Source organism: Haliaeetus albicilla, chromosome 2, assembly GCF_947461875.1.
Source record: "Haliaeetus albicilla chromosome 2, bHalAlb1.1, whole genome shotgun sequence".
In the NCBI taxonomy this organism is placed as follows: Eukaryota; Metazoa; Chordata; class Aves; order Accipitriformes; family Accipitridae; genus Haliaeetus; species Haliaeetus albicilla.
This window is the reverse complement of record NC_091484.1, coordinates 859,461-872,667: the sequence shown is the minus strand read 5'-3', so window position 1 is coordinate 872,667 and position 13,207 is coordinate 859,461. Positions and strand designations below refer to the sequence as shown.

Below are 13,207 nucleotides of genomic sequence, written 5' to 3'. Positions count from 1 at the left end.
GTCATGCGAAGCCAGGGCGGGTGGGCTCTCCCATCCCCTTGGCTTGGGACTGACCCCACCAGCTCCCAGCTCCGGTGCGGGGTGTCAGTGCCGTGGGTTCAGCTCCCCAGGCGTGGGGCCAGGCAGGGATGGCACGGGGCTGTCCCCCTGCTCCGTCGTGGCGGTGGTCCTCCTTGACGGCCATGCAGACATGGAGTTCCTGGAGGTGCTGACAGAGCACCTGGACCGAGTGCTCCTGGTGCGTGGTGGGGGCCGGGAGGTCATCACCATCTACTCCTGAAACACGGCGCGCCAGAGAGGTTTGTCTGCACGCTGAGAGCCCCGCCACCCCTTTGCACCGTGCTCCTGGAGGGGAGGAGGGAAGGCCTGATGGCAGCCGGTGCGCAGAAACTTCACCTGGCTTTGGCCGTGCCCCTGATCTCTCCATTCGAACTGCAGCACCAGATCTTCCGGGAGCATCCAGCACCAGAGCAGCTGTTCCTCATTGCAACATCACAGCACTGCTGTCCTTGTTTATATATAAATATATACAGTGTACCGCGGACTGAGCACCAGAGCCCAGCGCTGACGCCACCGCCCGTCCCTGGCAGGGCCAGCCCCGCCGCCAGCCCCAGCACTGCTGCTTGCAGCCCCCGGCCGGGCAGGAGGGTGGCTGTGCAGAGACGGACACCCGGCCCCGCCGTGCCGCTACCCCTGCGCGGAGCTTGGCTGGACGCGCCTGCGCCCTGCACCCTATGACCGCCCGCCACCCGTGCCCTGCTTCCCCGTGGAGGCGCTGGGAGAAGAGAGAGGCCACCAGCACGCTTCCCTCGCCGGACGCTCCTCTCCCCACCTCCAGCAGCATCGGGGGCTGCCTCCCCCAGCGCTGACCCCCCCCCCAGCCACCCCTCGCCAGGATGGGCCTGGACAGCCCCACCTCTCCGCTGCCTGGGCGCAGCCCGTCTCTGGAGGCCGTGGGCCAAGCTTGCGGAGATGCAGCGTGATGGTTTGGAGGGGGCAGAGGGTGGGGGGCAGCCGCGGGGGGTCGGGTGCTGGAGCGCAGCAATCCCGTGACAGCACGAGCCTTGGCCTGGGGTGGGTGGGGGGTGCTCCCTGTCCCCCTCCCCACTGACTCCAGGCTCTCTCTGCCCTGGTGCTCTCCCGGTGCTTGTGCTGTGGTCGAGGCGCGGAGCTGCGGTGGCAGGAGCCGAGCAGAGGCCCCGCCGCGGTACAGCGTGAGCCGGAGCCGCTCTCCGGCCGCTGGAGCTGCGTGGGTGCCGCTGACCCCCCGAGGTCCCAGCACCTCCTCTTGTCCCGGGTGCAGAGGAATCCTGTCCCAGCCTGGCACTGCCCCTGCTCCCTCGCCACACCACACCGGGGGGCACCGGGGGCTCGGCACCGGCCAGCCCAGCTGGTTCCCGCACCTGCACGTGTGTCCGGGTCCCCCCCCACGCTCCGCTGTGTTCCCTGCTGCTCCCCAGGGCTTCGCTGCTAACCTGCCCCCCCCAGTGGCAGACGCTGCCGTGGGGCTGTAGGAAAGTCCGGATCCGTGCGTAGTTTTAACATATGCAAAGTCCGTTTGCCTGGTCTGACAGGGCCAGACCCCGCAGCGAGGGGTGGCTGTAGGGGTCCCACCGTCCCCCGGCATCACGGCACTCTCTCACCCGGCTGGCCAGGGCGGCCCAGGCACCGGCCACACGGCCGCTGCAGCCCAAAGCCTGTCCCCTCCCGCTGGCCCACGCCGCAGCAGGCAGCGGGGCGCACCAGGACAATTCAAACACGTCTTACCTTTGGCAGCAGCTGCAGGGTCGCCCCCTTCCCCTTCGTCGGCCCCTGCCCCACCCCCCCCAGCATCTCTCATGACAGAGAAACTGAGGCGCTTTTAACAAATGTGAACGGTTCCAGGAACCACGCAGGAAGCGGTGCCGAGGGCAGCCAGGGTGCCTGCCGGTGCCCGCCCCGGCCCCATGTACATAGTGTACATAATACAGTACGTGTATTTTTAAAGTGATCATATTTATGTTAATAGAACCAGATGAAGTCTATATATAGAGATCTATATCTATTCTGAGAGATGCAGGGCTCTGCTAGCACCAGGCCGTGGGGACGGAGAGCCGAGACGGGCTGCTCCTGCACAAAACGGGCGCCCATCCGTCGCACCAAGCGCTCTGGAGCGGTGGTGGAGGCTGCAGCCTTCCCCGGCCACCGGCAGCCCTTGGGAAAGGGCCAGGTCGCACGTTCATTCTCTTCTCAATTTAGCTTCTTAAGAGTTTTCAGGGAAAAGAAGTCACAGACTTTTCTGAACTTGTTTCACAGCAGATTTGAGCTTCCACTCGAAGTGCAGCCTGCTAAGAGTTGCCCTCTCCCGGCAGTGCTGGCTGCTTTGCTCCAGCCTGGCCCGAAGCGGCAGCGCTTTGTCCCCTGGCCAGAGCTGAGCCCCCGCGCTGAAGCACTCGCCTCCTCGGCCCCCCCAAACCGCTCCCCAATGCCGCCCAGCACCGCAGCAGGTGCCGCGTGACCCGCAGCCTCCCGGCCGGCGCAGACGGAGCGGGTGCTGCCGCAGCATCCCCACGGGTGGCCTGGCAGCAGCTGCCTCCTGCCCGGCACAGGCAGCCCTGGCTGGTCCCAGCGTCCAGCCCCCTGCCTGCCCGTCCCTCCTGCCCGCTGAGAGCGGCTGCAGCCCTCGGCTCCTGCCTGCCTGAGAGCAGGAAAGTCTCTGCACTGGACGACTCCAGTCCCTGCTCCTTCTGCAGAACTCCTCTACTCCAGGTCCAGGCTGAAGCTATTTGGGGCTGCTTGGATAAAAAGCAGTAGGTGGTTTGATATCTTTTTTTTTTTTTTTCGCTTTAAGATACTACTTGGACACACTCCCAGACCAAAACCAAGCCCCAGCTGCACATCTGTGCCTGCTCATACCTTGTTCCCACATTTCCATCACTCCCAAAGTGCCTCCCTTTTCTCCAGCAGCGGCCCTAGCCACAGCCAGACTTTCTGCCATGGTAGCTCAGCTACCTGCACAGCTGCATCGGTCTGTGTTGCAGGCTCTGGCGTGGAAGCTAGTCCCAAGGGCATGGGGAGCTCAGCATTTACAGGAGGTGAGTGTCAGGGTGAGCTGAGACCTGGTTTCAGCACAGGGGAGTGATGAATGCATTCATCAGCACAGGGCTGATGAATGGTGCAGATACACAGGGCAGCACTCTCTGATCCTGCCGCTGCCTCAGCTGCTCAGGGAGCTGTTGGAAGAGCAGGCAGGTGTCTGCAAGTGAAAAGTTCCTTTAGCTTTGGGAAGGGCAGCCCCACGGGAACCAGGATTTGCCAGTGTCTAGCTGCTCTGCCCCTTGGAGCTGGTCCTACACCACCACACACAAGCTCACATGCTGTTTCCAGCCTCCCAAAAATTATTTGAGGCACTTCTGCAGCAATGGGGGAGGCACGCATAGCAACCTGCCCCCTCATCTCATGTGCTAGCACTGTGCTTGTTGGGCCTAGAAAGCTTGCCAGCTGCTCTGCCTCTTCAAAAGATGCCGCCCCGCTCCCTGCGGTCACCCTCTAATTAGAGCTTGGCTATTGCCTGGCCGTGCCGCTGGGCCTGCAGCTGTGGGCTCTGTCCTGCAGCAGCGAGCCCAGTCCCCTCCCGCCCCAGCACATGGATGGGGTCAGCACCGAGGGCCTGACCGCAGAGGCAGGTTATGCGCAGCAGCAGCCACCACCAGCGCCTGCCTCTGCTGAAGCCAGACAGCATCCACCCACGGCAGTGTCAAGGGAAAGAGCTCTTCCTTTGGCCGCAGGTACGGGGTAGCAGGGAATGACGGTCTGCAGAGCAGCGGTGACAGCAGGCCAGGGCATGCTTCTCCCCTGAGAGGTTTGCTTCATTGTCTCCCCAGCATCACCAATAGATCCCATTCCCCCTCAGCACCACTTCAACCTGACAGTAAAGCCGCGGTCCCGGCTCCCCCAGGGAGCAGGAGGGCGAGCTCATTCCATCACTACTGCTCAAAAAAGGTGTTCTCCTTCCTCATCCTCCAGCAAGAGCAGGGGCACAGCTCTAGACAGAGCCAGGGACTGCTTCAACACCCCTGCCAGGCAAAATTTGGCTGTGGCAAGAAAGGTGCTGGTTTCCACAGCGAGTTCTCACTCGCCGTTGGCTGGAGAGGGCCAGTTTTAGCAGACAGCACTGCATGTTAGTTTACAAACCCAGCCCTGCACGTTTGGCCTCTGTGAGTGTTCAGTTTCCCCATGGAGCACCCTTCTGCCGTTCCACCTTGGTGAAGACAGTGTCCTCCTCTGGTAGACATGCAAGTTCCTCCTTGGCACATGCGCAGACACTTTTCGGTTTTTGTTCCAGACAGGAAGGTCTTGACCCCCCAAGTTTGTTTCACAGGCAGGCTGCTGCCGGGAGCAGCGCTGAGCAGACACGACCCGCCAGGACGGCAGGCTGGAAGCGTGGCCCGCAGCAGGTGGGGAGCACACATACCCACGGCCACGCTCGGCCAGCACGCAGCACTGGGCCAGCGATGGCGTACGCTCCAGTTCCTGCTGCGGGAGCCCTGAGCAGGGAGCTGCCCTATCCCTGTCAGCTGGGCAGGCGCAGGCCCCTGCGCACGGCAGCAGCAGCAGCGGTGGCAGCAGCTCACATCGCTGCAGCCACCACGCGGTGCAGGCAACAAGCCACAAGACAGCACTTAGAGGAGGCACAGGCAGCATCCAGCCTGGGTTGGTGTTGGTCCGTGGCTGGACGAGAGGAAGGACTAGATACTGCACAAGGGTAAGAGTTGCACTAGAAGAGTCAAGACCCTCCTCTGTGTAGCAGGACTAAAAACTAGCAGAAAGACCAAAAATGGTCTGAGATTTGCTGGTTACAACACTTTCTGTGCTACATGTGCAATATATTTGTTATGAATGTTATCACAAAGTCAGTTCATTCAATAATCTTTTAATCACTGTAGCTAGATGTTCTGCGTCCATTCAAGTGACTTTTATTCGAGTGCAATATTTCAATAGACACGTAGTGACCTAGTATGCTTTGTGTTTTAGAGAATCTGTGTGCAGAGCAATGCAATTAAGTTTAAAACCTTGTAAATAAAACAGGTTGCAAACCAAAAAAAAAAAAAAGAGTATTAGGCTTGCGTTTAATTTCTGTGTTTCAGTATTGTGCATTAGGCCGCCTCAGTACAGACCCTGTGTTCTCTGTGCAGGTATTAATGGAGGAGTGGCTCCTCAGCTGTTGAATGCTCCCTGTTAATGCTTTACTGCTTTAACTGTATTCATTTTTCTAGACTCCTGTCTGCACAAAATGCAATAAATGATTTTATTACACCCTTCACTACTTGCACCAGGACTTTTCACTTGCTTCCAGGGTCTCCGCAGTTATTTTGCACTTCGCTGCTACCATTTCCATAACAAGGAGCAAGCCCCAACAGGGAGCAGCAGATTGCAGAGGAAGCAAAACATCAGGAGAGGAACAGCCTCTCCCAAGTGCCACAGTTCCCAGTTTAAGCTCATGCAAATTTCTGATCACCCCAGCAAAGATGCTTTACCTGTCTGCAGGGCTGTAGAGACAGACAAAGGTATCTAACAAAAAGAGACCAGAAGAGGAAAGATGGAAGACAGACATACTTCCATCCAATTTCAGGTTGTATAGTAATGGCAGTATGAAGTCAAGGAAGGCCGGTGTTAAATGCACAGGGACTTGTAGCCCTAACTTCACGCAGCAGCTGTACAATTAACAGCAACTGCACAATTAACAGCAACTGCAGCACAGACACCGGACCAGCTTGCTGCTGGCCCGACGGCACACCCTCCCTTCCCACCACCAGCAGCCAGAGAGGCTTCGGACCTCTCAGCACCGACCCCTGCCACACACTGCTCCAGCGCACAGGTCCCTGAATAGGCATGTGGGCTGCTCTGCCTGAGATCATCCAAGTCCAGTGTGCGAGAATAAGTATCTGTTGAGGCGCTTCAAAGTGTTATAAACTGACTGAGACAGACTACAATATTCTCACAACGGGTCACAGTAAGGTTCATACGCTCTCCACTTAGCATCCAGCGCTGGGCAGCATCTGACCCAGCTTATCTGGAAGAAGAGAGCAATGGCAAACACAGTGGAATAATGTATTCCAGTAGTACTCAAGCTGTCAAGTGTCAAAAATACAACAAAATGTTTTTCCTGCCTTTTTATTAGAAAGTAATGTCATCTTGTTAACAGCACAGAGAGGAAAAAAATACAACACAAACCACCTGGGACAAAGAAAATCCTCTCCTCCAAGAACACTGCTTTCTTAGTTTCTTTCGGTTCTCTGCAGGAAGCCTGCAGACTCTAAGAAGGCCGTGATGGGGAGGTCCACATAGCTAAGAGATGTTTTGTGTTCTGGTATCAAAGTATGTTACTGGTTAAAAACACGGTGAAGAATCACTGCCTGATTTTCCACTCAACTGTCCGCTGCAGCTACCAAAGTGTTGAAAAAATGTACAAAATTATAGTATTGCATCTTGGCACTGCCTCTCCACCTTAGATGGACAAAACACCAATCAACAGTGAGATGAAGTTTCAAAGAGCAGACATTCACCACCTGGTAACTGGCTGTGGGTATTCCCAAGGGAGGGCCAGCAGCACATCAGCGTGGCTGTGGCTGAGCTGTTGGGCTACAGGAACCAACGTCCCAAAGCAAGATAATAAGAAAAGGAGATTTATATGCCAAATTTAACAGATTGATCTTAACACTGACTGCTTGGTGTAGGAAAATTGACAGACCATTTGAAATCTCTGCCTTGGCTGGAAGCTCTTGTGTTTCAGATCTGCCACAGTACTCGGACCAAAGCTGTCAGTTTCCATGAGCTGGGCAAGGTGAGGAGTGTTCCTCTGCCTCACTCTGCCAGGACATGACAGTCCAGCTATGGAAGGACCAAAGAGCACAGTCCTGGGTTACTGAGTAGTGGTCAGGCATGTGCTTCATGAGTTCAGCTGCTAGCGCTACCACTGTACTTTCCAACTGGCTTATATGCCATTAAAAAAAGAAATAAAAAAAGAAACCTAAAGAAAGACAGTGCCCATTCCAAAAAGGTGGGTTTCCAAGAAGGCCCAGTCAGTGTACCGCTCTGTTCAGTCCCCTATTTCCTCAAAACCACTGACCCAAAACTATACTAAGACCGTTCAGCGAGACCAGACTGCGTCGCAATGTGAAGATGCACGAGCTACTGGGAGTGAGGAAATGCAGGAGGACTGTCATTCCAGCAGCTTCTGGGACTGGACAAAACAACCGATTATCCAAAGCAGCTCTTTGCACATTGTGCCGCTGAGAAAATAGAGCATACATCCCCAAACACTGCTAACCAGACCGAGGTGAGGAAGGGCAGCGCTAGCAACAGTCAGCAGCAATGCCACTGGGGGTACACTCTCACCAAAGTGGAGAGGACATGCATATCCAGGGGCATTTGTCCCATGCCGAGGACAGGAGACTCTTTAAACAGCTATAAGTATGGAATGGCAAAGGGAAGGGGAAAGGGCCCGACAGCTTTAATAGTGTCGCTGGTAGGAACCCATAGGTTGCTGGGCTGAGGACCCTGCTCGCCCCTGGGCCACGGTTTGGCTCACTAGGTGGGAGAGTGCAGGACCACTCTGGATAAGGGTGTCCAAGGCTTTCTGTACACTAGGGTTGTCAAAGTTGATACCAGAAGATACTGGCCTTTGAGCAGGTACATTGCCAGGCGCAGGGAGGCGATTTTGGTGCTGACCATAGAGCGACTGAGCTTGTGGAGGAGCTCCAGGTCTTGGACCCGCATTTCTTGAAGTGCCTTGGAGAGCAGGAAGCTGCGTGCTTGGAGTCTGCAATCTCTGCTGAGCCTGGTTTAAATTTCCAGCACTCATCTGTGCTGACCGGGCCTGACCGCTGGCCATGTTAGCAAAGTTCTGGTTCGGAGTGCCACCTGAAGAGCCCGCAGAGGCTGTAGAACTGCTGTTTGCTGCAGCAGCTGCTGCTGCTGCTGCCCCACTGTTGAAGAGACTGAGGATTTTTGCTTGAAGCTCCTGCTGAGGATTAGAAGAGGACACTGGAACAGAAGGAGCAGAGACCAGAGGCTGCGAACCCTGATGAGCCTGAGAGCTTGGAAGGCTGGACTGACTACCCAGAGATGATCCTGAAGGTGCCCCCAAAGACTGTCTTGACATGGATGCTGGGAAAGAAAGGAAAGAGGGTTAAAGCTCTGCAAATGCCCTTGAGGGGCACCTAAACAAAACTAGTGAAACAGCTACCAAAGACACGAGCATCAATGAATACCCACCCTCTGAACAGAAGAGCTGCACAGCTCTGGGGAACCCAAACCACTCAGCAGAACTGATGCCTTTTGTGTAGCAGCCATACCAGTTATGGCAGTCCCATGGTTTCCCTGAGAGAATCCAGAATAGAAGTTCTTTCACATGAAAGATCTGAATCATCTCAGGACTCCCAAGGAGACGTGCATCTCAATAAAAAGAGGCACTGTGTGAGGAAGTTACGACACTAGGACTCCTCTGCAATCCCAGGACTGTTTTCCTGTCCCAGCCCAGAGGGCCCACAGACCATATGATTAATAGCCTTGCCTGGGGCTGAGAAACCTACCCTGCAGAGAATCAGTGCTTCCCCTCAGTAACCGTTCCTTCCGGTCTCTCAAGTAATTAATTACTTTATCAGTCTCCTCAGCAGTTAGATAGCGATTGTCAGCCAGCAGGTTCAAGAGAGTCTGAATCCCTGGAGGGTGACCTCCTCTGACACCCTCCTCCATGGGGGGTGGGCGCTCCCGCTCCTGCAGAACAGCTTCATCTGCCATCTTGGCAGCCTGCCGGGCGATTTCCTCACGCTCCTTCTCCCGTGACTCTGTTTTGTAGCGCTCATAATTCCTTGCCACCAGCACCATGGCATCAGCTTGGGGCATGTTGCGGTGTTCTGCACAAGGAAAAGAAATGCTGTAAGTAAACCAAAGTGATGTTAACAGGAGGTGCCTTGCCTCACACGCACAAGCACACCTCATTCAGCAGGCAGGCACTGTTCTGGAATTGCAAGCGTAGACTTGGGAAGCTTCTTAGACACACAGTAACTGTTCAATTACCTAGGCCAAGAGGAGGCTCAAGGCTATCGCCCAGCAAGGCCATCCTTTTTGTCTGTGGCTGAAGGCTCTGAGAAGATATCGTATCAGCCCAAGAAATGTCTTTCTTGCCTCTCACCCAATTAAAAGGGAAAGCAGCTCCCTCTGCACACATAAATTCTCTGTGCTCCAAGAGGAGACAGTTCCAGCCATTCTACTGCTAAACCCTTGGACAGATCCAAAACTTGCCCTCTGAAGGCTGCTAAAGTCTCCCAGAGGAGAACTTTTTGGTTCTGTACTGCCAATGCCTTAATATAGTGAGTGTGTATGCAGGAGATAGGGAGGAAAGAAGCACTGGCTCGATGTCACATTGCTGTTTATGTTTACTATTCTGGAGCAATAAGCAGCAATCAAGTTCTTCTGTAATACAATGAATAATGGTCAATTCCAACGTTGGGTTTGGTTTGGGTTTTTTTTGCAGTTGCCTTTTAAAGTTTTTGAGGCCATTATTTCCACCTCACAAAGCACACACACAAACATTTCCCTGAACACAGATTTAAGCAGGAGATCAAAAGAGCCTTTACTTTCCAAAAGGTGCCCAAAGCTCTGGGCGCTTTTCACACCCGCAGAACATCAAATCCTGCCACTTTTTTCCTCGTAACACGAAACTGGGGTTCATTTTAACATTACTCTTTGCACAAGTTGTGAAAGAGTTCCCTGAAACTACTGTGAATGGAAAGGTGGCTGCCTGCGGTTCAAGTGAGCACATTTAATCTCTAGAAAGAGCTGTGGATGAGCTAATGACTGGGCTCTTATCAGATGTGATACACCATTAGATGCAGTAAAGAAGAGAAGCTTTGGTGGGAAGATGAGTGTTAAACGAAAGGAGTTAAAACCAAGGGCAGTGGAAAGCCCAGTGAAAGTGTGTGCGAGCTTTATTTCTGCAGGAAATGAGGGAGCCCTCCTATCACATCTGCATCTGATGTTAAAGGAAACCAGGCTTCTTCAGTCTGTAAGCACAAAAAAACCAGTGACTGTGCATTCAGAAGCTTACTCTCCCAGATGAACCTCACAAAACATTATCTGAGAACACAATAAGGCAGAAATAACCTTTGAAAGCTCAATTGTGGTATGTGAACAGGCCTATGACCAGAGCAAAAGACTGCTTTCCAAAAGTACATTCTGACAAGACTTTTTTTAATACCTATACCCACCCTCACAACAACCAAGTCGCACCCTGAGATGGAAAGTGATGCACCAAGTGTAAATGGCAATAAAAAGGTGGAGCATGTACACCCAATCACTTTACAGTTATATCTTTTCATAACTCTTCCCAGTTTCATGCCCAGATCTTTACCTTGACTAAATACACTATACTTATTCTGTTTTCCTTAAATCACATTTGGTTTTAAAATCTGTCCTGTACTTTGTCACATTCCAAACATGCTTTCTTTGAGAGCAACAAGTGATAAACTGAGGTTGGATTGGTACTACTCAGAAATCTACAAAGGCAATGCAGTCATTTCTAGATCTGTGGTTCATGACTTGCCCTAAGATGCAAAGGCTGGTGATGTTAGGTGCTAAGAACACAGATGAGATTCCCTCTTGGCAGAAATTAGACAGTCCTTTTGACAAGGGACAAATAAAGTATTACAGAAGCTTGTAAATAATGATATTCACATTTATGACATGGTGTCAAGTAATTAGTAACTACTTATGTCACAGCAAGGATGAACTTTGTCCTGTGTGATTCTCCTTGAAAGAAAAGTGTTCTAAAGCAGCACTTTGGGCGGTCAGAGTGACCACGCAGCTACACAGCCTACTGAGACCTCAGTACCTTGTGGGGTGCCAAACATGATGTTAACAGTGCAAGAGCGGTGAACTTGATGCTGCTGGGTGATGACAATGGCAAAAGGAGACCCTCCTCTGCTCACATCGTCCAGGGCTTGCGTCAGTGACATCTCTGTGTTGAGGAAGATCAGGTCCACTACCATGCCCAGATCCCGCACCTTCCGCCCCACTGACTCCGCGTACTCCCTACCACAAAGCAAAGCCAGCAGAGTTTAACAAGTCAGTCACATACAGAAACAGAAACCCTGGCACATTCACCCTCTCCATCATCTTAGATTTGCTTTTCTGATGGCTTGCCAAACTTCATAATGTTTAACAGGACAGCATTAAAGCAATCTCATTATAATAATACAAAAGCCCTTATTTTGATCTGAATCAGTCATTTCAGTTTAACTGAAATAAATTACAAATCAAGCCTTAGCTTAGCTGAGAAACAGAGTGTTTGCAAAGGGATTTACACTATTATAAATTTGTTTACATACAAATGTTTTTAAACTGAACTCATTAAGTGAGGTAATTTATGCCTGCAGAGATCTAAGGGGTACACAGCAGAGCAGCCACCCTATAGAAGCCAGTTACTTGTGCTACATTCAGTATCTTAATTGTTCAAATGCACCTTATTCCTTATTGTCTTGCTCTTTTGTTCTACTAGCTGCTTTCTGCTCTAACCCAGCATCAATGGATCCACTGTTCCTGTATCCACTGTCCTGCAGACTTCCCATTCCAAGCACAAACCATAGGTCACATGGCTGAGCTTAAAGTTTTCAAGTCTTTTTTTAAGCTTACTATACTGAAAACTGCAATACTGACTGCATATGCATTCTGAGAAATTTAGTCTGCGTGCACCCACACCTTTGGAAAGAACTTCAATTTATTGTCCTTGGATGCAAACATTGTAATGGTGACTAAAACTGTTGCCCCCACCAACTGTCTTTTTAAGTATTTCTAAGTTACGCTGATCGTGTAACTAAGTCATGTGGGAGTCATCTTACAACAGGTTTAGAGTAGGTGACATCAATGTTTCAATACCCAAGACTTATTAACATGCTCTGGCTCTTAACATTTGTAGCTGTTACAGACCAAAACAATCCTTAGGATATTAAGCTGATCCTCTTGCACAAAAAAATTCTCCCTGTATCAAGTACAATAACTTGTGGCCTATTAGAATATCTTCCAAAGACTTTTAGTCACCAAGGGATAAAGAATCTAAAATTTCCTTTCAAGATTTGTTCCAGTAGGTAGTCAACTTCATTAAAAGAAAACCACAGAAGTTTATTTCTAGTTTCACTGCTTCCCTTGTTCCAATTTCCTGTTCTGTCTTCTACCACCAGATCAGCACCAGCTCCTTCTGCCTCACAGATACAGCAAAGTTAAATAAAAGCAACTCTTGATCTTTTTTCCAAAGAGCTAAGGAGACAGAGCTTTAAATTTCCCCTTGACAAACATTTTCTTCAGACTCCAAGCCAGATCTATGACTTATTTACATATTTGCTACTCTTCAATATATTTATTTGTAAAGATACAGACATCAGACTGATGCCATCACTACAGCCTCCCTCCCACTGTACAAGGCGTAGGTGTACCTCCCTGTTCCCAACACAGCACCTGCCCCATTAGCTCAGTAAGTGTTCAGACTGCCACAAGAGATTACCCTGATTACTACTTACACATGCTTTTGATATTGTTCATGACTACGTTCAGCAGTGATTTTATATTTCTTGCACGTTGGATTAACGGTAACGACTGGTATCTGGCCTAGTAACTAATCTGATAGGAGCTCTGAAACAAACACCCCCAGGACTACACCCTGACAACTGCTCTGTACTATCTGCTGGTTGGCACGTAATGACAAGTTCCATATTATTCAACCCATGAATAACAAATACAGACCACTATAATCTGTTACAACAGTAGACTGATATGAAGAGTAGGTAGAAAAGTATCAGGAGAAGGTATAGCGATAGGTGACAAGAAGGAAATAAAAGTAAAGCACAAGATACAACATTTCTCCATCTCATCAACATATATTCCTAGAACAGCAACAGGAGCTGTAGCTTTCTGAGGGCTGTAAAGCCACATTCCTCAAGAGCAACCTGCAAGACAAACAGCCTCAAGGACTAAGTTTAATTCCATTTTCTTCTACCATGTAATAATAAAATTCGTCATAACTATTTTCTTACTTTGTCTGTTTATTCACCACTATCACAGAACAATCCACAGGTCTCTCTGCATCAAAACGTCTCTTGATTTCCTCATAGTACTGACGGTACAGCTCCTCTCGGCGCCGCTCCTCACGCTTCAGACGGTCTGAAAGCAAGCC

The 13,207-nt window shown here is 51.2% G+C and overlaps 2 protein-coding genes across 7 annotated transcripts in view; one reads left to right on the top strand and one right to left on the bottom strand.

The window, feature by feature from the left end:
- The window catches only part of SLC12A5 (solute carrier family 12 member 5), a 33,976-nt gene extending 28,674 nt beyond the window's left edge, over nucleotides 1-5,302 (top strand). For 2 of the 3 annotated variants that reach the window (XM_069800735.1, XM_069800749.1), the window contains exon 26: nucleotides 189-5,302. In XM_069800735.1, the coding sequence (XP_069656836.1) occupies nucleotides 189-280 (92 nt within the window). In that variant the 3' untranslated portion in view covers nucleotides 281-5,302. The remainder of the gene's footprint in view (nucleotides 1-188) is intronic. The other variant, XM_069800742.1, reaches the window with a different exon arrangement.
- Nucleotides 5,303-6,137: 835 nt separating this feature from the next.
- Nucleotides 6,138-13,207, bottom strand: part of NCOA5 (nuclear receptor coactivator 5) — a 20,462-nt gene continuing 13,392 nt past the window's right edge. For all 4 annotated transcript variants that reach the window (XM_069800776.1, XM_069800767.1, XM_069800759.1 and 1 more), the window contains 4 exons: nucleotides 13,068-13,194; nucleotides 10,874-11,073; nucleotides 8,574-8,897; nucleotides 6,138-8,148 (listed from right to left, as the gene is read on the bottom strand). In XM_069800776.1, the coding sequence (XP_069656877.1) occupies nucleotides 7,493-8,148; nucleotides 8,574-8,897; nucleotides 10,874-11,073; nucleotides 13,068-13,194 (1,307 nt within the window). In that variant the 3' untranslated portion in view covers nucleotides 6,138-7,492. The remainder of the gene's footprint in view (nucleotides 8,149-8,573; nucleotides 8,898-10,873; nucleotides 11,074-13,067; nucleotides 13,195-13,207) is intronic.